Here is a 27,073-nt window from a genome sequence, read left to right on the forward strand (position 1 = left end):
CTAAAATGGCGCACTTTGTAGCCTGCAAGAAAACTACAAATGTTTCAAATGTGGCTTATTTATTTTTCAAGGAAGTTGTTCGATTGCATAGAGTACCTAAATCCATCACATCATATCGTAATACTAAGTTTCTCAGTTATTTCTGGAAATCTCTCTGGATGAGGTTGGGAACTAAACTGCAATTTAGTACTATAGCACACCCTCAAACTGATGGACAAACTGAAGTTGTCAACAAATCTTTGGAAAATTTGATACGTGCTAAGATTGCTGACTCTAAAGAAAAACAGTGAGAAACTTTTCTTCCTCATATGGAATTTGCGTTCAACACATTTGTGAACCGTTCTACTGGTAAGTTACCATTTTCTATTGTTTATTCCAAGGTGCCAAATCATATACTGGATTTGGTAGTTTTACTCAAATCTCCAAAGTGTCATGCAAAGGATGATCAACTAGTTGACAAAGCTTCTCAACTTCTTCAAGAAGTAAAAACGAAGTTAGAAGATTCAAATGGTAAGTACAAAACAATTGTTGATCAACACAAGCGAATTAAAACTTTTGAAGAAGGAGAACTGGTAATGATACATCTTAGAAATGAACGCTTTCCAGTTGGTACGTACAACAAAACTAAAATGAAGAAGTATGGACCTTTCAAGGTTTTGAATAAAATAAGTGATATGCTTATGTTGTGGATGTGGATCTTCCTTCCAATTGGAATATATCTAACATATTCAATGTGCAGGAGATTTTTACTTTCCATGGAGAGAATGATTTAAATTGATTCATTTTGTCAATTGAGGTCAAGTTGTTTTACGGGGGGGGGGGGGGGGGGGGGGGGGGGGCTTCTGCTTTATTTTAAAATTCTTCATGACTTGTTTCACAAGTCTATTATTTCTTGTTTTTAAACTTCTTTTATTTTATTTTTTTCTTTTAGAATTCTGATTCATGCCTATATAAACAAGCTCATGTCTTGTGCCAATACACATTAAGATTATTATCCAAAAGTTATTAATTATATTCTCTACAGCTTATTCTTCTTGTTCTTTAGAAATTCTTCTCTTTTCTCATTTCCTACGGTCTCTGAATTGCATTCATCTAGTTTGTTTTACATTAATTCTTTAGAGGATTAATCTTGGATTAAACTGATTGAGCAGCAACAACGCAAAATTAGGTTATTGCAGCCTCCATTACTTTTTCACAGAGGAGAAAGCCGAGTATTTTAACTATGATGCATTGGTGGTTAACAGATTTTCAAGTGATAGAAGATTGAAAATTGAGTGTCACCTTTTTGAAAATCTGTTTTCAGCATTCATTGAAAAACATGTGTATATTTGGTTGCATGCACACAAGAGGAAATGATTTTTAATCATTTTATGTACTCGCACCCGAATTAGTTTTGAAACCTATTATAGGAGCTCCAAGGAAAGAGTTTTGAGGGCTCCTATGGATTCAAATATCCTATAATGAAGATAAGGGGACCTAATTCATAAGAAAAATCCTAAAATATCCTTAACCTATTAAATATTTAAACGTAAAACTAATTTGTTTTCATTCCTCTCCTTTAGCTCCTCCGTTTTCTTCTTCCCCATCACCTCCACTGCCTATTTCTTAGATTAATCATCAATTCTCAAAATAATTGATCATCGATTAACACCACTTAATCCAAACGCAATGACTTCAATAAGGTAAAAAAAAAAAACCCATCTTATTTCATTGGTTTTAATGCATGAATAGGTAGAATTGATCGAATTAGGTTTTTGAAAAACCAGTTTCAGAACTGTCTACGGTTTGGAGTTCTTATTTTCCAAACCGTAGGCATTGTTTAGGGTTTGGAAAATTCTTACTTCGAAGCCGTAGATTTAACTGAATTTGAACACGGTTTGGAAAATTTATACTTCCAAACCGTAGGTTTAACCGACTTCGCATATGGTTTGTTTTTCAAAACGTTGGTTATCTTAAGTGAAAAAATTGAAATTTGAATTCTCCACCGTAAGGTTCATAATTCAAAACCGTAAGCGTTGTTTACGGTTTGAAAAACTCATAATTCCAAACCGTAAGCTTAACTGAATTGGCATACGGTTTGGAAAATTCATACTTCCAAACCGTATGTTAAACTGATTTTGCATACGGTGTTATTTCCCCACCGTAAGTCATTTACGGTTTGGAGTTCTTAACTTCCAAACCATATACTTTGGATTCAAAAATTCTACGATTTGAAAAATTCACACTTCCATATAGTAATTTCTACCTATGGTCTAGTCGATCAAATAATCCCAACCGTAGATTGACTTATGGTAGGTTAGCTTACAATTCGAATTTGGGGTTTTCAAACAAAAAATAAGTGATGGGTTTTCTTAGTTTGTTCTTTTTATGATCGTCATCTTCGTCGCGATGGATAAGAAGAAGAGAAGAAGAAGAAATATAGTTTTTTTTTTTAATGATCATCATCTTCATCGTGATGAAATTATGATAATCATCTTCGTCATGATTTATGAATGGAAAAAGAAGAAGAAGAAGATAATCGATTTAGTTTTTCTTTTTGTATACGATCATCATTTTCATCATGATAAAATTATGACCATCATCCTCATCATGATTTATGAATGAAAAGAGAAGGAGAAGATAATAAATTTAATTTTATAATTCATGGAGGGTATTTTAATCATTACAAAAATAGTTGGATATGGGTTATTGTTTCATAACTCAATTTTATCATCTTGTGAGCCCTCAAAACCCAATGTTTGGAGCCTCTATAATAGGTTTCTTAATTTTCTGATAAACTGTGTTGTACCAAAATAAGAAAGAGAAAATACTACGCATATAATTTCACAAGATGAAAAGTATGCATCGTCAAATATGTGTAGAAGAGTTTGGACTGGATCTGTACAACAGTATCCCTGCTTTACCAATCATTTATACTTGAAACTTGACAGTTGTGTTGAAGTATTTGTATTGTATCTACAGTAATTTGAGCCTAGAGGAGAATCTCCTGCGTTTCTCCGTTTTCCACTGTCATAGAAACCAAGAATAGAAAGATCAATATATTGGATGTTCACTAGATAGCTGAGAATTCGGCCCCATTAACACAACACATGAAAAAAATTCAGGTCTCGCCTCATGCAACCACCAGCAACACTATGCAGTTATATTTTTAAGCAAATTTGTTTTCGCGGGTGCAACCATAAAAAGCTTACCTTTACCGTATCAAGCTGCAGTCCAACTTCCGTATATTGCTATATATGTTTGTTTACACTTTTTGTGCAGAACTTATCCGTCTTGCATGGCTTAATAAGGATTTATACTCTTGACTTTTCGACCATTCATCAATCTCACGAGCACGTAGAACAGGCAAAGGGTGTGATAACTGTGATGTTTGAGCATTCCTGGAACAAGTAATAGATTTCGTTTCCCATTGTCAGACATTGTTTGACCTTACCAAATCTATGCATTGCAGATACTTTATATACCTTATATACCACCCGAATGGGCTTGAAGAAGCCTTGTCATAAGAACGAGCTTGCTCTAAAAATGCATCCACATTGAGTTGATCAGACAAAGACGGACATCCTCCTGCCAATTTCATCAAAACAGAGACGACCACCTCTTGATAGAACCATGAGATGATATTACAAAAGATTATCAAAATCCAAGCAATGGAAAATGCTATTTCAGGTTAGTTAACTAATTTATAAAAGAGATGAATTTGTATTCGTATACCTTGGGGTCTTGAGCAACAACAAGGGCTGCACGATCACAAGTAAGCTCTGCAGCTCGGAGCCAGCGGAAGAGCTGTTCTTCCAATCTCTGGGCAATAATTCCGCCAAAACCTGGAAAGATCATTTGTATATCCGGATTTAAACCGAGTTTTTTACTTCGGATCTTTGAAATGGATGAATCCACTTACCAGGTACACTGTACGCTCCAAGGGTAAGAATATTCGCCAGTGTTAGCCAAACACCATGGTCGCACTTCAAATGACCCAGCTCATGAGCTAAAACTGCCTACGTAAAGTAGCAACGAATTAGTGCCTGCATAGCATGATGATTTTCTCTCATATAAAGATTCTGAAGCAACTTCGAAACCCAGTTAGGTTTGCTAGGCAAGCACAGAAGTTCTACTCATCTTCCTTTGTGCTCCTTTCTTCCTCGGATACTAATTAATGTATCACGTCAATAGTTGAGCTTAGGGAAAAAAAAATACAAGATAACATATGTCCATGGGAACCCTTGAAACAACTTTTAAGCAACACTTTTCACAAATCATATCTCAGTATCATGTTATTACGGAAAGGTTTAATATTTACTACCCAGCAGAATTACAGGGAACGCGAACTATTACAACAAGGAAGGGAAAAGAGTAAAGAGCGTGTGTTCAAAGGAGAGAATGAAGCACACCTGCAGCTCCCTTCGTGTGAGAAGCTCTACAAGACTGGTATGGACTACAACGAACGGCTTTCTGCCACTGACAGCTAAAGTATATGCGTTTGGTACAGGATTTTGGCGAACATAGAGATCAGGGGCCTCAATGTTCAGTACCTCGGCAGCCTCAACCATTAATTTATGAAGATCCGAAAGCTGAAAAATGAAATAAAAATAAAAATGTAGAAACCGTTAACTACAAAATGATTTTGAGTTTCTTAACCAATTCAACTATTTTGCATGCATATGACTCATTATTCGATGAATCCTACTATCAGGAATGCAAAAGGGGATCCAGGTACCTGGTTTTCAGCAACAAGAACTGATGTTCCTATATTCTCAAGAATCATGACTTGCTCGGCCACAGTTCCTGTCATAATAACATGTCATTATACCAACGAAAAATCCTACTTGTACCTCGTAATCCCGCCAGCTTCAACCATATTATCCCAAGGTAACAAGTTTACGGGAACCACCCACTTTGCCCTGCTACCTGCCTGATTATAAGGCTAGAGGCTCTAGACATATTTAACTGTGTACTGAATCTACTGATTATACTCCTAACACCTTTTGTGAATAGCAACAGTATTTAAGAAACAGAAACTCGAAAATAAACATACACATGATCAATTTAACGAGCTTTCGTAGTGTTAATTACCTACAAGGGCCTTGACGATTTCATTTAAACCAGGAATTGCCTTCAATATCAAAGTATTCTGGAAACAAAAAGGATAAAAATCATTTTCAGAAAGTATAAGAAAATTAACGACATCGGCAAATAAATATATCCAGAATTCAGCTACTTGTTTATCGAGGGGGTGCCGAATATCATCTGCATCGAGATCTTTGAATACAACTGGACCAACTCTACTGCTTAATGAAACTCTTGAATTCTTCTTTACTGAATTGAATCGAATAGATGATGATGAATTGAACAATGAACAAGAATTCAAAGTAGAATTTGATGAACAGAAGAAAGAAAGACATGTTGATGCCATTCAATCAGAGAAAGTAGAGAGAGACAGAGTGGTTGCAGAATATGAGTGTTTCTCTTGCTCTCTGTGTAAAAAAGATCTAGTTTTAGTTTGAAGCAGCAGTTCGTTGGCGTTGTTTCATCCACGTTGGCACAAAAAAAAGAAGGGGAAAATAGCCGGAAAAAAAATTAAAATAAAAAAAATCGGGCAAATATTGGTATTAAGAGAGAAGGGGCGGTTGCTAATCTGGTGTGTATAACTTTATCGTATGCTTGAAGTTTGGGTCATGTTAAGAGACGTGTTTTGTAAATCCCTCTTGGTTTCATTAATACAACAAGAATGCATACATGAAGTTCAACTTCAACCTCTGATAACCTAATCTTGGATTGTGGAATTGCTTATTCTCGGTAAAACAGTTGAGACTTTAGGACTAAACCACAAGAATCCCAGATCTAAAGACCATATATCCACTGTGGAACTGCCATATTTATGTGGGGATGTTGGGATCCTAGTCCCACATTGGTTAGATGGGACTTAATTGGGAGTAGTTTATAAGTCAATGGATTCCCTCTTCTAGTCAACCGATTTTCGAGTTGAGTTCTACACATGGGCTTATGACGAGTTTAGTGTCGGTACCCTAACAGGGGAACCTCTAATTTGTCTGTTGCTATAGCAGTCTGCCTCGCGGGTAGGGTGCTTAGTAAAACACTGCTCCGAAATCAAGTCGTCAAGGCAATTTAGCAACTTCACTACCTAGCCGTGCATAATCAACAAGAAAACTATAAATGACAAATGCAACAAGCCAACAATTAACTAACATGAGCAAGGAAGGAAGAGCCTATTTCAGAATGGTGCAAAGGAATCATTCAGAACAGTGTTCCTGGTATAAGTGTGCATTAAGTTTTACAAACTCAGCCCACTAACACTATTTACATTATCCATGCATCAATATCCTAGCCGTTTATTGCCTGTTTATGTCTTGACACGAGACTGGTGAGGTGGTTCTCCAAATCAGTTAACCTGTAAGAAAGTTAGACGACTGATTAATTGCAATCGAAACAAAAATAACCACAATGATATAGAGGATATCTGCTCTGGAGATAGATAGAGATCTACTAGTAATTACTCACAGTTCATATTTGCTTAAAGCTTCACCATATTTAGCTAAGGCAACCTCATTACTTTTAAATAGATTGCTTGAGATATTGTCTGCAAGGGAAAGAAACTACTTTAAAAAACCAAATACTTGATCAGGAATAGGAAAGCTTATTGCATTCTATATTGAGAAGTTGCAGAAAACTATATTCACTGTACTTCTAATAACCACGTAATGGCAACTCTTGGAGAACAAATACATCAGGACACCATGAATTTGTCAGTATCGAGCAGACAGCATAAAAATATTTATGCAGAAAATGTTGTTGGAATGGAAAAATTAAGCATGAGATTAGACAACCCATACCTGGAAGAGACAGAGGAGTTGCTAACGGTGTCACCGTGCTGTTAAGAACCTTTGGCTGTGGCGTTGTCATAGAAGGTGGCGTCACACCGTTGGGAATGGTATTCAAGGGAGTTGCTGGAGTTGCTGGGGATGCAGCAATAGGGGCCTGTATCACTGTGTCGCTGAGGAACTTAACTGGGGTTACTAGGGAGGAGACTTTTTTGACTACCTGTTCAAATAAGCAACTCCTAAGATATAAATATACAGGAAAGGAATTTAAACAAAATTTTAACAGAGATCTGTTTGCCAAGATGCAACTTCAACATGTATATAGCATCACATAAAATTCATGGGGATGACACTGTACTACCCACTAACCGCTTGCTTAGTGCACCAAACAACAATGGGAAAGATAGGTTTGGCATTAAAGAGTTTTGAACCGTCTCGACTGGAAATTCTGGTGTCATTCAACCATATAAAACAGGAGACTGCAGGTTTCCCAGGAAATAATGAAATCCAGGAATCCGCTACAGTTTGGGGAAATTAGGACACCAAAAGAAGACTGCTAAGCAACCGCAGTCCATCCTAACCATGGAGTGTGAGGGACATTGGCCCACATACAGCTGTGTTGAAACGATGGACAAGATAGGTTTGATATTAAAGAATTTTGAAACGTCTCGACTGGAAATTAAAGTAAGACATTAGACATTGGCGTCACTCAACCATATAAAACAGGACACTGTGGGTGTCCCGGAAAATAAAGAGATACAAGAACCCACTAAAGTTTGGGAAAATTAGGACACCAAAGAAGACTGCAAAGCAACCGAGGTCCATCCTAACCATGGAGTGTGAGGGACATTGGCCCACATACAGCTGTGTTAAGGATCTTACTCATATTCTTGAAGTCCTACTTTGTGTCCCAAATGGAGGGGTTATTTTTAGTAAAGCAAGCCCATAACTAATATTAGTGCAATGGCAATCTGAGACTGCATATAATGTGGTAAAGAAACATACTTGGATAAATGACCATGACCAAACTAACATGAACACAAAAGGTAATGGAAAGAATAAGTGAAAATTCTCTTTACCTTTGGAATTTTGCCTTGTCTCATCAATATCTTCATGTGACACTTCTGAATATAATGCATCAAATGATAACGAGAATGTCTTCCATACAAGTTATCTTTAATCTCGGGATTATCATCTAACCACTCGGTAATTTCTTTAGATTTAACTACCTCATTTCTCTCCAATGATTCTAACCATGAATAAACTGGTATCCACTGATCAGTTCTTTGAAATCGAGCTTGTGACTGATCTAGCGAACCACCTTCCTTCACCTGAAATTCCAAATAATAATCATCGAGTAGAACAAAGGGCACGAGCAATAACAAAGTGTTAGGTGCGTTCCTACAGTACCAAATCTGTGGTGTCTATCCATTAAATCATTGAAAACCCGAATCACATTACAATGATATAACTATGCATGCTTCAGAATTAACAATTAGCATGTAAAACGCGTAAAAGCACGTGGATAGGCGCCAATGCCGATATAAAACCCTAGAACTACCAAAATATATCAATTTGCGCAATCTTTGGTGCTAATAGTAAGTTGGTTGTTTGTTTATTTTTGGTTAAATCCATATTCTTATGAAACCTCAATGAACTTCATTAACACCCTAATAAAAACATAAACCTTGAGGATAAAAAAAACAAGTTAGAACCTGATTAGGGCGACGAATAAGTTTATGAACTTTGAGAACTCTTTGATAAAGTTCAAGACGATGTAAAGATTGGAGTTGTTGAGGTAATGGAATTCCACTTGAGCTGATCCAAGATTCCATCTCTTCCGCAGATACGTTTCTTCGTTTGGGTACTGTATGAAGCCAACCTCGTAGTTTTGTTTCCCATTCTTCGATTTCAGGATCCGTAGAAAGAAGACTGTGTTCTACGGGGATAATTGCTAGGGCATGAGATTCTTGGTTGGGTTGAATTTCAGTCGTTTCTGGTGCGGGTTGGGGTGGTGGTGGTGGTTCGTGCCCTTCTGATGGTGGTGGATGGAGTTGCTCCGCCATGTTTTGGGGAAACAAAAGGTGAAGAAGCAAGAAACACAGATTTTCATGTGAGAACCGTGTGAGAAACGATATTACTAAAACCGCCGAATTCCAAATATACCCCTGGAGAAATTAGGACCTTTTTTGAAGAGCGGACGCGGGCGCGGCTGAGAAATTATGTCGAAGGTAGTTTGTTTAAAATCTTATAGAATTTCATTCGTAATAAAAATACATGCATTTCAAGGACATAAAGATAGAAGTTTAAGTTACATCCGTGATGTTGGAAACTTTGACTACATAAAATTTAGGTAGGGAAGTTTTTTCTCTAACTTGATTAGGATTATCCTTAGATATATTAATAAAGATGTTGTTTGTCTTTTCATTATATCCGTCACAGGTTTATCATGTATTATGTTTGTCTCTCGTAACTTCAACCCTGTATTTTTATAAAATAGTTGTATACTATGAAAATTTTGGTTAGAGTAATAAAAATTAAAACATAAATATAAATTAAAATTTTAAATAATATTTGATAAAGTAAAATAACTACCTCTATAATCGTCTAACCTAGGTAAGGATACTGGTATCTTAGCTACTTGGGAGATTATCATAACCTTGCTTTTTTAGCTTCCAAAAATTAAGGAAGATTTAGTAATTCTTATCCAAGATTAGAATTAGAATGAGACAAACATGTTTTAACCGTATCTTTTTGATAACCCAACCCAAGATTGGCATTTCCAAGGGGCCAAACACGACCAAAAGGTTTAATTCGTAAAGAGAAAGTAACAATACGAACAACAATACCAAACAAAGATTGAATGAATGGTTTTTGGATTAGTGGAAATCAAATTATTGTCCCCTTTTTGATGGGCCTTCACAAATATCTCTAAGCCTCTTTACAAATATCCCTGATGGTAAATTTGAATTTTTTTCTAAAAACCTAATTGTTATAATTCCTTATTTAGCCTGATCTCTTCGTTCATCGTTCTCACCACCATCTTCTCCATCTCTCCTCCACCATCACCATCTCGATTGCCTCCACAACAACCAGAACCACCACCTCCGTTACCTCCGCCACCGCTATCAACAGATCTATTACGGTTATGTTTTTTTTTTAAATTTCAACTTTGTTAATATGTTCTGCTACTGTTAAACCTAAACTGAGAGATTGAAGGCCGGAAGGTGAAATTAGGGTTCCTGAGATGAAATTAAGATTGGGGTCGAGTTAGATTAGCAAAGAAGATGAAGGATTTGTTCGATTTTGGGTCACAGTTGGTGATGAGAACTGTTGGTGTTGTTTTAATGGGGTTTGAATCTGTGTTCGAGATCGAGTTGAACTGGGTACACAACTGTGATGGGTTTTGCATTGTTTCTGTGAATAAAGAGAAGAAGGAGTTGATTCGGTATGCAATCGATCTGAAAATGGTGGTGAAGACGAGATCTGAAAATGGTCTTGAAGCTGTTGTTGTTTATGAAGACACAGGTGATGATCATTTGTTATTGTTTATATGTTTTTATGGGATCAATTGTTGTTGTTGACCCAATTTTTTATGGATCAACTACGATTGTTGATCCCGTTTAGGGGATGAAATCCTGTTGTTGACCCAGTTTTTTATGGGATCAACTACTGTTGTTGATCCAATCAACTCTTATTGTTGACAATATTTTCTTGGATTAGTATAATCATGCTTGTAGTTTAAATCATGTAAATTTCTTTCAATGTTGAACTTGTGGTGCAATGGTAGCATAACTGACTCCATGTCAGATGATGCGTGTTCGACTCATGATAGACACATTTTTGTGTCTACGTTGTCCTTAATTTTCTGTATTGTTAGTACTCGATTTTTGTACTTATTATGCTATTTTATGTGTTTGTAGGTATTTTTGGGAAATTCGTCTCGAAAAGTTGTTAAAGGCATCCCGGAGGACATTTGCTAAACAGACCACTGCTTTGGATAAGGGGCACCTCATTTGGACACCTGCTATTTGCACACCAGGACCGGATAGGGGGGCACCCCTTTCTCTTCCACAGAAATTGGCGGGAAAAGTGCAGGTTCAAATTTTGTTAACAACGGGAATTTCTGATTTGCTTTTGGGAGATTGGTGAGGAGATTTAATCGCCCCAATGAGTTGATACCACCCTGTTACGATTAGACAGGGTTGGTAAATCCGTTAGAATCAACAAACAGGATTGGTACGTGGATTTTCCGCAAAACAGGGAAGTAAGATAAACTCGGGAGTCTGTTGGGTTTGTTTGTGGAGATTACGTGTATATATCCTCCCTACACGAGTTCTAATCCATCTGGGAGTGTGTCTGCTGATTAATATCACACGAACAAAGACAATAAGGGAAGTACTTGGTCGAAAACAGGGAAAGATATCTTCGGTGAGAAAGACTCGGGATTTTTGGTTATATTTGGAAGAGTGGCGTGTGGATTAGACGAGTTTCTCTCAATATTCTACGTAAAATCAACGTGTTGGAGTGTGCTGGATAAAAAAAAAACAGCGTGACGGAGCTGTAAAGGAATATTATTCCCATTATATCGCAGAAAAGTAAAGGAGTTATGATGAGATTTTGGGGAATTTGCTGTCGAGATTTGAGTCTCTACTGGGTATAAAAAGAATGCTTGAAGGTCAGAGAAGGGGATGATGAGTTAGGGGTTAGAGGGTTGTTCTGCAACAGTTTTGAACTATAGTTTTCTTAACACTGATTTGTAACAGCGAGTTTGTAACGCCTTTGCACCGTTGCAATTTCGTTTCTCTCATTATTTTCTCCATTTTTCACTTATGTAAACACTTTTTGAGCAATGAAAAATTCCTTTGAGTGTGTTTTCATCATGCAGAGCTAGACCCATCATTTGGACAACGGAGGAGGCTGTTTTTCGTTCATGTGGTAATTAAAATAATTCTTTTATAACTATTTGCATAGAATTTAATGGTTTTATGATTTCTATTAATTATTTGTTATTTTGTTTGAATTTGCATGCTTGGTTTAATTACTTTTGATGCGCCATTCTCACAACTTACAACTAATGTTTTATGAAATCTACTTTGGCAAAGAATAGAGTTATTGTTTATTTTGTTTTGAGCTATAAATGTCTAGGATTATTTATGAACCCCATGAACATGAAAAGCAGTGGAAATCTGAGTCCCAGTAAATTCTTCATCCTGTGACAATATTTTGTATATATTCTTCTTTTATTTTAATTTATTAATTCTTAAAATCAATCTCATCAAGTCCGAGTGAACAACAACCTTCTTACCATTATATAAAATTCGATCAACTCACTTCAAGTTCACTCCATTTACGTGGATCAACTTACATTCTTGATCCAATTTAGGGGATCGACTACCATTGTTGATCCCCTAAGTTGGATCAACTTCTACTGTTGATCCTTTTTTTTGGATCAACTACCGTTGTTGATCCCCTAAATTGGATTAACTCATACTGTTGGTTCCATTTTTATTTGGATCAACTATTGTTGTTGATACAAAAATATCTGAACCATTGGTGGCGACGACGGTGGCGGTGGTGGCGGCGGCGACGGACTAGTGGTGATGGCGCGGCGGACTGGTGGTGGTGGAGGGCTGGTGTTGGTGTAATGGTGGTGGTGAAGGAGTGGTGGTGGAATATTAGTGGCGGTGGCGGTTAGTAGGTGGTGGTTGTTGAGCGGTGGTGGTGGAATGGTGGTTGAATGGTGGTGGTGGTGGTGCTAGTGGTGGTGATGAAGTGGTAGAGGAAGAAATTTGTTCCATTTTGAAATAAAAAAATATTATATGGGTGAGGGTATTAAAGTAATCTAATTTTAAATTGATAAGGTTATTAAAAAGTAGGGACATATTTATTGTTGTATAAGGATGTATTTATTGGGTTTCAAAAGTAAGGACATCATTGGATTATAATCAAGCAATTTTGGTAGAATTTGTTCTTCTAGAAAAGAGATAGTCTTATAAAAAGAGAGTAATATGCCCAAAGTCTTGAATCTTGATCATCATACTTGAAAAACTTCCACCCGAAATCTCCATCAAAACCACAAAGAAATGCCATTAGAGTGCATAGAGAATCTCCATAAAAGAGAAGACACAAATAAAAGGGGCAAAAACCCCACAAGAACATCGTAAAAATCTCCTAAAAACAATGGAGGTTGAAGACAACCTTAAAAAAACCTAACCTAAACTATATCTAAGAAAGCAATAAAAATGAAAGAAAATGAACGGATCTAACTCAAAACAGACTAGATCTGAGCATCAAAGGTTAATGGTGGAGAGTTTCTTTTTTAAGTTTTGAGAAGCTAAAGAGGAGAGAGAAAAGAGCACTAGAGTATGTGAAAGGTAGTTTTAGTGTTGTTTAAATGCACAGTTCGTCAAACATTTTTGGAGAACTTATTACTCGGTTATCATCATTAAATTTGTGATGTTTTGCTTGGGTGATGGGGGCGTCTAAGGGAACAAGTTAACCAAATTGTGATTCCATTTCGGGGCCCGGTCCTAATATCAGATCTGTAAGTGGTTTTAATATTTGATTTTCTTAAATTCCAATTTTAATATTTGATGAGTGTATTTGTTTGGAGTCGATAAGCTTTCTATCTCTTATGCCTCCTCTCTCTTAGGCAATTTTTTTCATTCATGGCTAACGAGTAATTTACCTGTGTATCTCATCCTTAACATGATGGGAACGAGAGTATGGGGATGAAGATTGAGATCATTTCAAGATGGATTTTACGATCTTAAAGTCTAGAATTCTAATCAGTTTGGGATGGAACATATTGTCAATTTGTTCTTTTTATTTTATTGATTTTCTTCTCTTTATTTTCCAGGTGATTTTTAATTAATCTATGATTTCCCCCTTTTTATTTTAATTTGATTTGGGATACCTTGCTTTCATAGATATCTTAAGAATATAGTCATTTACTTACCATGTTTAAAGATCTATGTTTCTGTTTCTTTATTTTCCTTAATTGCACGTTGATGTAGTTTGATTGAGACCCATAATCTATTCATGCTAAGTACGATAAATAATCTTTATTTTTTTGATGTTTTAGATGCCCATTATGTCCTTGAATTTGTTTCGCGGTCCTGGTATCTTAGACTTTGTTTCACTTTGGAATAGGAACAAACATTCTCTCGTGGTCTTCTTTTTATGTTTTCTTTAAATCTTTGTTGAGTTTAATAGTTTTAGATTATATCAAAGCTCCTACCTTTTTGGAGTCTTTTAATCCGTAAGGTTAGCTTCACTTTCAAGAGTCTTTTTTTCGTTTGATACCATTTAATACCATTTTAGAATAAACACAAAAGAATAAACCTTCATTAATATTATCGACAATGCATCCTAGGCATCACAAAAACTTCCGTCAAATTCCAAATCTCTAACTTCAACAAAATAAAACTAGAAACATAGATAATCGGCATGAATGAGAAGTTCAAGCAAAAAAAAAACAAACTAGAAACATAGATAAACAACTCATAGAAAATTTTAATTCTTACTTCTCTGGATCCTTCATCATATGTTTAGTAGATTATTTCTTCCTCTTCAGTTTGGTAGTCTCTTTCCCTCTTTTTCAAGTACCGAGTCTCCTTTTTCTGCGCATACAAATACTTCATTCTGGAAGGGATCTCTTCATTCCGAATGGCAATTTATGTTAGAGCATTGCTCGGTTCAACCCATAAGTTTTCCCATCTTAAACTTGTTGTCAAATGTTAGGTAATCAAAACTCTACCTTGATTTCTAGTCTACTAAGTCAAGTCTCGGATAGGTTAGAATTGTAGTTGAGTATCAGAGATCACCCTTGAAGACTGAAGATCGACGAAGACATTTGGAGAACTTTTATATTAGGTATGTGAATACTAAACCATTCTATTTTACTCACTATACCATCTATCTATTGAGTCTATGTCGTATGACTTATAGTAGAAATAAAAATAAGAAGTTTTGAGTCAAGCTTGCCTGGTGAAAAATCTCAAAATATGAGTTAGCAATTAGATGTTCAAAGGTCATTAACAATATTAGTTATGAATTAATTTGTGGATTAATTAAAAATCGCCCATGCAAATGATTATATCACTTGGGAATGTTTCAAACATCATAAGAAAGAAATATGAACTTATTGATATTTTAACTCAGGGTAGGTTGGTGAACATAGATATTTGAGATACATAAATACAGGAAGGTTGGCAAACTAGTTCGTAAACCGCAAATTCAGTTGGGAACAGTTCACGAACCCAGTTCGCAAACCGTGGTGAACTGAATTTTATGCGTTAGATAAATAGACTAACAGTTGGAGAACCCGGTTCACGAACAGTGGCCGACTGAGCTCGGTAGTTTAGTTAGATTAGAGAACCCGGTTCACGAACTGTAGCACCCTGACTCGTGAACAAGCCGTACGGTTGGCAAACCGTTGTACCAACTGTCCCGATAATATTTAGCAGATACTTAAAGACTTATTATTCTAATATGTTTAGCATTGCTAGAATTCTCTTAAACACTTCTAAGACTTCATTGATTACTTAAACACTTATGTGTTTGTATCATGATTAATTTGTTAGGTGTTTAAATGAACGTCAAATAGCTTTCAGTTCTTTGGCTAAATTGCCAAACCGAACAACCATTATACACGGATCTCTAACCGAACCTATGTGTATAGTCTTATATTGTATTTTAAAGACCTAAAGTGTTTACTTGATTATAAAGTTATCTTAGCTTAAATTCTTAACTAACCATGATCTTTGAAAAATTATAAATATAGCATATTTGTCAACTGGGAAATCAATCCCTGACACTTTGTGTCTTAATTGATTCTAGAGTCGTCCTCTATTGACCAAGGTTTCCTCTGTGAAACATTATTAGATCTACAACTAAATACTTTTTTTGGGGATTCGTGAATCCAGGCCCGACTATCTTTACCTTGATAGTTCGTGAATCCTGATCTTGCTTTTCTGTTATCGAGGTTCTCGTAATCTCTTTCAGGCAAGATAGATAGTAATCGCAAAGTTCTCTTCGTTTCAGACTTTGTGATTCCTCAAGATAGATATCCAAAGACTGATCGTACTTGATTTTTTGAAGATAAATAAATAAATCTAAAAAATCTATCCTAAAGACAAGCCCGCGTCGGCAGCGCCAAAATTTGATGGTATTTTTTCAATGATGTTGTAGTAAGATGATTCGTTCACTCAGATTTATTGAGAATTTGTTTTAAGACTTAATAAAGAAAATAAGGAAAAATATATACACACAATTTGTCACAAGATGAAGAGACGCTGAGACGCGGGATTCCACTACTTTTCATATTGTTATGGTTCATTCATTAACTCTAGACAATATAGCTCAAACAAAAGAATTTGTGACTCTAGTTCTTTGCCAAAAATAGATTTCGTAAAATATTATTTGTAAGTTAAAAGCATGACGCATCTAAAGCATTTAGAACTAAGCATGCGGCATCTAACAAAATAACAAATAATTAATAGAAATCATAAAGCAATTAAATCAATGCAAATAGTCAATAAAAGAATTAATTCATTTACCACAATCATGAAAAGTTGCTTCCTCCGTCGTCCCAGTGATGGGGTTTAGCTCCACATGGTGAAAACACACTCAGAATAATTGCTCAAAAGTGCTTACAAGAGGTGAAAATATTATAAAACAGAAAAACTCTCTGCACCTTTCTATTATACGCTCTGTTTCTTCCACTAACTCTCCATCTCCCTTCTCTATGATCCCCTCACCCTATATATACTCAACAGCAGCAAAATATCACGCCATAACTCTCACAAATTTTCATTAAACTCGGCAGTGAAGAAAAATATTCTGGGAATATTTTCTTCTCTGTTTTAGCTTCTCACGTGTTTCTACAGCTGCAAAATCTCCTCACTTATCTTCTTCACGGTCCAGAGTGTTGCTAGAGTCATCATACACGAGAAGAACACGCATAAATCTTCCAAAACCCGTGAACTATTCTTCTCATGCACGGGCTGCCCTGATTCCTTGTCACGGATTTTCCAGCCAAATTTGATCGAAACAAACACCCATACCAGCTCTTTTATGACATATCACAACTACCCATGAAGTTTCAGCCCTTTAGTCCACCTAGAACATCTTCAAATTTCGATCGAAACATTCTCAGAGAGCTGCCACATTTTTCCCGCCAATTTTTAAGTTTCAAATGAAGAAGATGTTGCCCCCTAACCATCTGTGGGGTGCGAATAACAGCTGCCTTTTTGGGGTGCCCCTTAGTAATTGAGGTGCCCCTTAACCAAATCTGGGATCCGTATAGCAAGTGTCCTCCGGGGGTGTTCCGAGTGATTTTTCGAGCCGATTTTTCCAATAATATTTATTTTCCAAGAATACACAAAACACCATAATAAGGACGAAAATGAGTACCAACAATACGAAACATTGAGGACAAATTAGACACATAAATGTGTCTATCATTGATCAAAGCATAACTTGTGATATTTGAATTATAAAGACAAATAATATAATGCGGAAAAAAAACTCAGACACCAGAAATTTTGTTAACGAGGAAATCGAAAATGCATAAAAACTCAGGGACCTAGTCCAGATTGAACACCAAACTGTATTAAGCCGCTACAGACACTAGCCTACCACTAATTAACTTCATTATGGAATATAGTTGAGCCCGAACTCAGTCCCCCACTGATTCAGGTGCAGTCGCGCTCCTTACACCTCTTGAATCCCAGCATGACTCTGTGCAATTGATTCCCTTAAACGGTCTCACACCAACTAAGAGTTGCTTCAACTCAATTGAAGACTTTTAACCAAATCTTCCTCCCACAGATTAAGCCTATGATTGATTTCCTAATTTACGATAAATGAATGATTAGATCAAACGATAGATCCAGGTGATGGAAATCGATAGTAATTTGACAAAAGTCTGGCTATCCTCAAAATACGGACATATGCAACCCGAAGTCCAGCCTTGATTATTATTCACTTCACAAGTATAAAACTTGCGGAATCAACAAAGTCTGAGACGAAGAGAACTTTGATGATTATTATCTATCTTGATCATTGGAGCCAGCTCTACAAACAATCAAGATCATGATACTCAAGTTATCAAGATAAAAGATAACTAGACCTGGATTCACGAATACCAATGAAGTCTTTGTAGTCGCTAAACCCTAAAAGGGTTTCTGGAAAGGACCACTCTAGATACAATTAGGACACACAAAAAAGTAGTGTCAGGATTCAAAGATCCCAGTTGCCAAGATTTTCCCTTATGTAGACTTCAAAGCCTAGGTTGCTTTAGGTTTAAGCTAATATAACTTTGTAACCAAGCAAACAATATCCACCGTCAGATGATCGTTTTGAATCTTATTCACATATACAAGATATACATTCTGGTTAACTAGCCGATTTGAACTTTAAAATCTTACCACTCTTTATCATGAATCTTGAGTCACAATCATGTGATCAAATGAGTCTAGTGTTAATTATAGAATTGATCAAATGTAGATCACTTCATAGAAATAATTTACTTGCAATTGAATCATAATCAACATAGTTGGTAAATGTACAAGGTACAATTACTTGCATCGTTCGTGAGCCAGCTGAGTCACAATATGCGGACCGGTTTGCAAACTTGTAAGCAATAACTGAGTTCCGAAGTTGAAAAAACTTTTGCAGTTCACGTACAGGTTTGCAAAGTTAGGGGAAACTTAAAGTTCCGGAGTTGATAGATTTTTTTCAGTTCACGTACCGGTTTGCAGATTTAAGACTTTTCCCGGTTCTGGAGTTCACAATAATTTTTTAGTTTACGTATTAGTTTGGGTACTAACTGGTTCTAGAACATATAACTGTTTGCATACCAGTTTGATTATTTTAACCTGGTTCCCTTACCACAGTTCCAAAATGGTTTGCATACGAATATGCATACCTATCTGGATCATGAAACAAGCAGATTTTCCCATGATGTACATACGAATATGCAAATCACACAAATCTGAAAGTTGATATATAGTTACTCCGCTACGTGCACAAGTACATGTAATACGGCTTCAGACATATAACAGTTTTCTCAGTTTGTAAGACTGATAACACTGTCTTGTATTTCGAATATAGTAGTTCTATATTTCTCTAAATCAATTCGAAACATTCCTGAATAACATCAATGACACATATCACTGTTCCAAGCTATTTTCGAATGATAAACTTGAATCATGATTTTGTTCCGAACAATAAATTTTTCTCCACCTAAATTTGATCAAGTATGAACAAATTTTCATGATTTGGAAACAAAAATTACAAGACAACAATTTACATGGCCATGAGAGAAGGACTTTCAAAACTTGGATCATCGCAACTTGTGATGTCTTGGTATCATGGATTCTAACAACTTATATCATTTGCTCTTATAACTTCAACTTTGATTTTTGAATTATTCTTTTCTATTGTTGCTTCTAAACCTAAAACGTCTTCAACTTTCTTCATAGATTTTGATGTCACTCAGCTTGTTGATGATGATAAGTTTCTACTGAGAGAGAGTCGCAATCCAGTAACTAAGACTACATTGTGAGGTTGCTTTGTCTTTCTGACATTTCCTGACCTGCTTGCCTTTCCATCATGTATGGTTAGGTTCATCACGGTTACCCTCTAAAAGGAACAAGTTCTCTCATGAATTTCAAGGATCTCAATGTCTTTTTCTCTAATGTCTCAAAAGGTTGTTATCCCTAGCATTCCAAAGTGCAACTAAAAAGTTTGGTGAGAAACAGTATGTAAACTTAGCTAACCGGGTACCATGTGACGCTAGAAGTTTCAAAAGTGCAACTAAAAAGTTCTTCCCCACCCCCAAACTTAAATTTAACACTGTCTTCAATGTTTCTAATGAAAGAGCAATACCAAAAAGTAAAGTATCATGAGGAATCAGTAAAGAGAGAAGTCGGAAAGATAGTACCTGGGTGAAGAGAGAAATCAAAAACTAATATACAACATACAATCGCCTCGATGGTCAATCAAGGGTAAACATGGTCCTCCAGAGGGACCTCCCCAACATCACCTGTTGGAAAGGGATCTAAAAAGGGTTTCAATCTCTGACCGTTAACCTTCGAAGAACTACTACCATCCGGTGTCTCGATCTCAACAGCTCCATGAGGAAAGACAGTGCGAACAATAAAAGGACTCTTCCACCGAGAAGGTAACTTCCCAGGGAAAAGATGCAAGCGGGTATCATACAGAAGAACTTTTTGACCTGGAGAAAATGACTTTCTTAAAATATTTCTATCATGCACAAGTTTCATTTTGTTCTTATACTCCTTCGCACTATCGTAAGCATCAATACGAATCTCGTCCAACTCATTGAGCTGGAGTTTCCTATGGGATCCTGCCTTGTCAAGAGAAAAGTTTAGCTGCTTAATAGACCAATAAGATCTATGTTCTAACTCGACAGGTAAATGACATGCCTTTCCATACACAAGCCGATAAGGCGACAGTCCAATGGGGGTCTTAAACGCAGTACGGTAAGCTCATAAGGCATCAGTAAGCCTAGACGACCAGTCTTTCCGATTAGGATTAACTGTTTTCTCTAATATACGTTTTATCTCCCTATTGGAAACCTCAACCTGACCACTAGTCTGTGGATGATACGGGGTAGCTACCTTATGTGTAATACCATATTTCTTCATCAAAAGCCTAAAAGGTCCATTACAAAAGTGCGACCCACCATCACTAATTATAGCCCGCGGTGTACCAAAACGTGTAAGAATATTATTTTTCAAGAAATCAATCACAACCCTATGGTCATTGGTTTACACGCAACCGCCTCAATCCACTTAGAGACATAGTCTACATCGAAGAGGATGTATAGGTTACCAAAAGAATTAGGAAACTGACCCATAAAGTCAATACCCCACACATCAAAGACCTCGACAACTAAAATAGGGTTCAAGGGAATCATGTTCCTACAGGAAATGGTTCCTAATTTCTGGCAACGTTCACAAGTAACACAGTAACTGTGGGAGTCTTTAAACAACGAAGGCCAATAGAATCCACACTGCAATATCTTAGCAGCAGTCTTTTTAGCACTAAAGTGACCCCCACACGCATGATCATGACAAAAGGAAATAATACTGGACTGGTCACTCTCAGGTATACATCTCCTAATAATCTGGTCTGGACAATACTTAAACAAATAAGGATCATCCCAAAAGAAGTGCTTAACCTCAGCTAAAAATCTAGAACGCTCTTGTTTACCCCATTGTTGGGGCATTCGACCAGTAACAAGATAGTTCACTATATTCGCATACCAAGGTAATTGGGTAACAAAGAACAATTGTTCATCAGGAAAGCTGTCCCTTATAGGAAGGGAATCATTAAGGGTATCCACAACAAGTCTAGACAAGTGGTCTGCTACTACATTTTCTGCACCCTTTTTGTCTCTAATGTCCGGAGAAAACTCTTGTAACAACAGGATCCACCTAATCAATCTAGGTTTCGTATCCTTCTTAGACAAAAGATATTTCAAAGCAGCATGATCAGTATATATTACGATCTTAGAACCTAAGAGATAGGGTCTAAACTTGTCTAAGGCAAACACAATGGCTAACAGTTCCTTCTCCGTAATGGTATAGTTCAACTGGGCATCATTCAGAGTTTTGCTAGCATAGTAAATTACATGAAGTAACTTGTTTTCTCGCTGACCTAGCACAACACCAATAGCATAATCTGAAGCATCACACATGATTTCAAAGGGTAGGTTCCAGTTGGGTGCCTGGACTATGGGGGCGGTAGTGAGTAAAGTTTTAAGCTTCTCGAAAGCCTCTAAACAAGCATCATCAAAGACAAACTTAACATCTTTTGCAATCAAATTGCAAAGAGGTCTAGAAATCAAGCTAAGATCCTTAATGAATCGACGATAAAAACCAGCATGCCCTAAGAATGACCTAATACCTTTTATGGTTTTTGGGACCGGTAAAGTTTTAATAAGGTCAACTTTGGCTCTATCTACCTCTATATCATTTAAAGATATGATATGCCCTAGAACAATTCCTGAACGAACCATGAAGTGACATTTCTCCCAATTAAGCACTAAATTCTTTTCCTTACACCTAGTCAAAACTAATGACAAATGATGCAAGCACTCATCGAACGACGAACCAAACACTGAAAAATCATCCATAAAGACCTGTAAGAACCGTTCTACCATGTCAGAAAATATGCTCATCATACAACGCTGAAAGGTCGCAAGTGGCATTACATAGGCCGAAAGGCATGCGTCTATACACAAAGGTACCAAAGGGACAGGTAAAAGTGGTTTTCTCTTGGTCTTCTGGGGCAATAGGAACCTGATTATAACTGCAGTATCTATCTAAAAAGCAATAATGGATACGTCCATCTAATCTCTCTAGCATTCGGTCGATGAAGGGAAGGGGAAAGTGGTCCTTCCTAGTGACCTTGTTTAATTTTCTATAGTCAATACAGACACGCCAACTCGTGGTCATTCGGGTTGGGATTAACTCATTGTTATCATTCTGGACTACAGTAATACCGGATTTCTTGGGAACAACCTGAACGGGGCTGACCCACTTACTGTCTGAAATGGGGTAGATAATGCCTGCATCTAACAGCTTCAGAACCTCGGTTCGAACAACTTCTTTCATATTAGGGTTCAGTCGACGTTGCATCTCCCTAGAAGGTTTGGTGTCACTCTCTAAATAGATATGATGCATACAATCAATAGGACTTATACACTTAATGTCTTCTATGGTCCACCCTAAAGCTTCCTTGTTATTCTGAAGGACAGTCACTAGCCTACTTTCCTGATCACTATCCAAGTAGATGCTATAACCACAGGTAAAGTTTCAGAGGGGCCTAAAAACACATACTTCAGGGTATCTGGTAATGGTTTAAGGTCCAACTTGGGAGGCTTTTCCAACGAAGGAACTAGGGTAGACTCGGGAACGGGTAAAGGTTCGAACTTAGGTTTCCATCCATTACTAGTGTCTAACAAAGGGGTTGAATCTAACAAAGCATTCACCTCATTAATCACATCATTATCATCAAAATCAATCCCAAAGTGAGCTAGGCATTTCTCTAATGGATCTTCTATCAAAGTGTTTGGTAATGACTCCTCTACTAAGGTGCCTATCATGTTCACCTAATCTACGCTCGAGTCGTCCAGTTCCTGGGGTAGCTTACTAATGTGAAAGATGTTCAGCTCAATAGTCATATTACCAAAAGACAAATTCATAATACCAGTTCGACAGTTAATGATCGCATTGGATGTTGCTAAAAATGGGCGACCTAAAATCACCGGTATCTGGTTCTCTGGGTCAGGGACAGGTTGGGTATCTGGGATAACAAAATCCACTGGATAAATAAACTTGTCGACCTCAATAAGAACATCATCGATCACACCACGAGGAATTTTAACGGACCTATCAGCTAACTGGAGTGTCATCTGGGTAGGTTTCATCTCACCAAGTCCTAGCTTAAGGTACACATGGTATGGAAGTAAATTCACACTGGCTCCTAAGTCAAGCAAAGCTTTCTCAACAAGGTGTTTACCTATTGTGCAAGAAATGGTAGGGGACCCTGGGTCTTTATACTTAGAAGTAGTGGTATTCTGAATAATGGAACTCACGTGACTAGCTAGGAAGGCTTTCTTTTGGACACTAAGCTTACGCTTTCGTGTACACAAGTCCTTAAGGAACTTGGCATAAGCCGGAATCTGCTTAATCGCATCCAACAATGGTAGGTTGATAGTAACCTGCTTTAAAACCTCTAATATATCATTAACGTTGGACTACCTCTTAGTCGGAACTAGCAGCTGGGGAAACGGGGCTCTGGGAACAAAGCCGGGATCAGCAGGACCCTCATTGGTCTCTTTGGAGACTCTATCAGTCTTCTCATTCTCTGGCTCAGAAGGGTGAACTACAACATGTTCACTATTAGGCATGAAAACCTTGTTGTCTATCTCTCTACCGATCCTAAGGGTTTTAATAACATTTACATGATCGGATAGTCTTTCACCTATTTCATTAATTCCTCTAGGGTTTGGTTGAGTTTGACTAGGAAACTTACCTCTTTCTCTTAAAGACTCATTTGTATGACTAACCTGGGTTTTCAACTCGGAAATAGCCTGAGAGTTAGCCTGACCTATTCTCTTATTTTCTTCTAAACCTTGAGCAACAGATTGCTGAAACTGCATAGTGTTACGAGTTAACAAAGCAAGAGACTCTTCTAAACCCATAATATTCTTATCCGAAGGGTTCTGAAACTGTGACGGGGCTGAAGGATTCTTAGGATAGCCAAAACCTGGGGGAGCTTGAGAGTTACTAGAATGACCTTGATTCTGGCCCTTAGACCAAGAAAGGTTGGGATGGTTTCTCCAGCCAGGGTTATAGGTTTCTGAATAAGGGTCAAACTTCTGACGGTTATCGAATATAGTGTTGTTATAAAGAGCATTGGCTTGCTCTTCAACAGTATGGTCTTCCCAAAAAGGCTCTATTCTACCACTAATACCACTAGAATGACCTAATTTCAACGCTTCTAACCTTTTGGTTATGGCTGCTATTTTAGCATCCGACTCATAGGATCCTTCTACCCTATTGACATTTCCTCTACTTAGAAGAATTGTTTTCTGGGGTTCCCTATTATTTTCCCATTGTTGGGTCTTATTGGCGATTTCATTCAAAAATGTCATCGCCTCATCATCAACCATGGTTGTTGAATAATCTAAACCCTCGTAGAGGATCTGAACTAACCTAACATTCTCTAAACCATGATGAGGACATTGAGATATTAAGTCATTGAACCTTTCTAAATACCTATATAAAGATTCTCCCTCTTGTTGAGCAAAAGTACAAATTTGTGTCCTAATAGACGATGTTTTGTGCCTTGGGAAAAACTTATGTATAAAGGCAGATGTAAGTTGTTCATAGGTTTCAATTGACTCAGAATCCAAACTATACAGCCAAGATTTGGCTTTATCTTTTAAGGAAAAGCGGAATAACCTAAGTTTCAGTGCATCATCACTAAGGTTTTTAATTTTCAGAGTACTACATACTTCCTCAATTACCTAACATGAAAATAGGGGTTCTAATTCTCTCTTCCTAAAAAGGTTGGGAGCATCTGTAAAGTCCCAGGTTTGAGTTCATAATTTGCCTCGGTTTCAGCTAACTTGATACAAGACGGACGAGAGGTCCTAGTTGGGTTCAATAAAGCTTTTAAAGTTTCCATTTATGGAACTACCAAAGGACTAGGAGTACTTTGTTCACAAAGAAGTAGATTCTTAAAACTAAAGTTTCCAAAAACGTGGATCTCTAAATAAGAGTCTTCGAGCTCCCCGCCTTCACAAGAAGAACTACTAGGTTTATCACTAATCAGACGACCTAGAGTGTTTCTTTTCTAAGATCGTTCTCTAATGACCTCGGGCATACGCTAGAAAAACAAAACTAAAACGAAAAGCCCTAAAAGGGAAGGGAAGTTCTATGCAAACACAAACAAGGCCGACTCCACCACATCAAACCTACTGAATTCTAGCAAACAAAAAGCATGATGGCTCCACTTAGATTGTTTCTAGACCAGCTTCTAATCCTTCGAAAGGGAATTCGTTACAATTTAAGCAAACCCCTCTGGAATCAATCCGAGTCAAAGTAAGTTGAATTGAGGCGAGAGAAGCTCAGTGGAGCTTTGATACCCAAGTCCTCACCGCTATCACAAGGCGGCGCAGTCACGCATTCAACTCACAGAAACCATCATGAACTTCGAAGTATGCTAAAAGAGTAACCAATATTTTTCGAACGACTTTCCTACTAAGCTCGTTACCCTATAGGTCTCGTTCTATTCCAAATTTTAAAGCTCAGGTTCGCGTTTGGTTTCGTTTTCCTAAGGCGGGCAAGAAGAGAACGGTGATGAAATTCGAACCCTTATCTTGTATAGCCAGTCCTTGCCCTTTACTAGGAATTTAAAACAGTCGTTTTCAGTTCCTCAGCATATATGCAAATGAAGGAATACAGTAACTCGCTGACAGGGGATTCGCGAGTGTTTCGACAAACTTACCTCCCGTTCCAGACGGGGGATGAACCGTTGTCGTCGACTCGGGCCACAACTCCTATGTTGTGTACGAACCCGAGGGGCCGTCCTTCTCTGCAAACAGTTTAATATTTAATCTACCCTTCCGTAGGGTTTAAAAAAAATTAATGTCCAAATGTCCAAAGTCCAAAAGAAAGGTCCAAAAAATAAAGTGCAAAAAGAAAAAGAAAAATACAAAAATAAAAAGAATTCCTAATACAATCTAATAAAATAACACTCTCTCTTTTTTTTTCTCTCTTTTTCTATAAAATAAAAAAAAATTCTTCTTCTTTAGATCCTTTCGCTTTGCCTTTTACTTCAAGTCTTTAAATATTCTCCAAAAGCTTTGGAAAAAATTTCTTTCGCTCCAAATTCCCAAAATCTGAAAGGAAAAGACAATAACCCAAAAACGTAAAGAAGAACAAAAAAAACTAAAAAAATAAATAAATCTAAAAACTCTATCCTAAAGACAAGCCCGTGTCGGCGGCGCCAAAATTTGATGGTATTTTTTCAATGATGTTGTAGTAAGATGATTCGTTCACTCAGATTTGTTGAGAATTTGTTTTAAGACTTAATAAAGAAAATAAGGAAAAATATATACACACAATTTGTCACAAGATGAAGAGACGCTGAGACGCGGGATTCCACTACTTTTCATATTGTTATGGTTCATTCATTAACTCTAGACAATATAGCTCAAACAAAAGAATTTGTGACTCTAGTTCTTTTCCAAAAATAGATTTCGTAAAATATTATTTGTAAGTTAAAAGCATGACGCATCTAAAGCATTTAGAACTAAGCATGCGGCATCTAACAAAATAACAAATAATTAATAGAAATCATAAAGCAATTAAATCAATGCAAATAGTCAATAAAAGAATTAATTCATTTACCACAATCATGAAAAGTTGCTTCCTCCGTCGTCCCAGTGATGGGGTTTAGCTCCACATGGTGAAAACACACTCAGAATAATTGCTCAAAAGTGCTTACAAGAGGTGAAAATATTATAAAACAGAAAAACTCTCTGCACCTTTCTATTATACGCTCTGTTTCTTCCACTAACTCTCCATCTCCCTTCTCTATGATCCCCTCACCCTATATATACTCAACAGCAGCAAAATATCACGCCATAACTCTCACAAATTTTCATTAAACTCGGCAGTGAA

At 37.0% G+C, this 27,073-nt stretch overlaps 2 protein-coding genes across 3 annotated transcripts; both read right to left on the bottom strand.

Moving 5' to 3' along the window:
- Nucleotides 1–2,618: 2,618 nt before the first annotated feature.
- LOC113281514 (protease HtpX homolog) lies at nucleotides 2,619–5,546 on the bottom strand. 2 transcript variants are annotated; one of them, XM_026530281.1, is made up of 9 exons: nucleotides 5,219–5,536; nucleotides 5,074–5,131; nucleotides 4,718–4,785; nucleotides 4,392–4,571; nucleotides 3,902–3,998; nucleotides 3,715–3,824; nucleotides 3,465–3,598; nucleotides 3,192–3,380; nucleotides 2,619–3,006 (listed from the first exon to the last, which is right to left on the bottom strand). In XM_026530281.1, the coding sequence occupies exons 1-8, from the start codon at nucleotides 5,411–5,413 to the stop codon at nucleotides 3,245–3,247; spliced, it is 978 nt and encodes a 325-aa protein (XP_026386066.1). In that variant the 5' UTR covers nucleotides 5,414–5,536; the 3' UTR covers nucleotides 2,619–3,006; nucleotides 3,192–3,244. The 2 variants fall into 2 exon arrangements, with proteins under 2 accessions (XP_026386066.1, XP_026386067.1); XM_026530282.1 differs by lacking the exon at nucleotides 2,619–3,006 and having other exon boundaries at nucleotides 3,321–3,380; nucleotides 3,465–3,600; nucleotides 5,219–5,546.
- A 662-nt stretch (nucleotides 5,547–6,208) lies between these two features.
- LOC113281515 lies at nucleotides 6,209–8,966 on the bottom strand. The gene is made up of 5 exons (XM_026530283.1): nucleotides 8,555–8,966; nucleotides 7,919–8,170; nucleotides 6,852–7,059; nucleotides 6,520–6,598; nucleotides 6,209–6,409 (listed from the first exon to the last, which is right to left on the bottom strand). The coding sequence occupies exons 1-5, from the start codon at nucleotides 8,903–8,905 to the stop codon at nucleotides 6,343–6,345; spliced, it is 957 nt and encodes a 318-aa protein (XP_026386068.1). The 5' UTR covers nucleotides 8,906–8,966; the 3' UTR covers nucleotides 6,209–6,342.
- Between the last annotated feature and the right edge of the window lie 18,107 nt (nucleotides 8,967–27,073).

This window comes from Papaver somniferum, chromosome 5 (genome assembly GCF_003573695.1).
Source record: "Papaver somniferum cultivar HN1 chromosome 5, ASM357369v1, whole genome shotgun sequence".
Taxonomy (NCBI): Eukaryota; Viridiplantae; Streptophyta; class Magnoliopsida; order Ranunculales; family Papaveraceae; genus Papaver; species Papaver somniferum.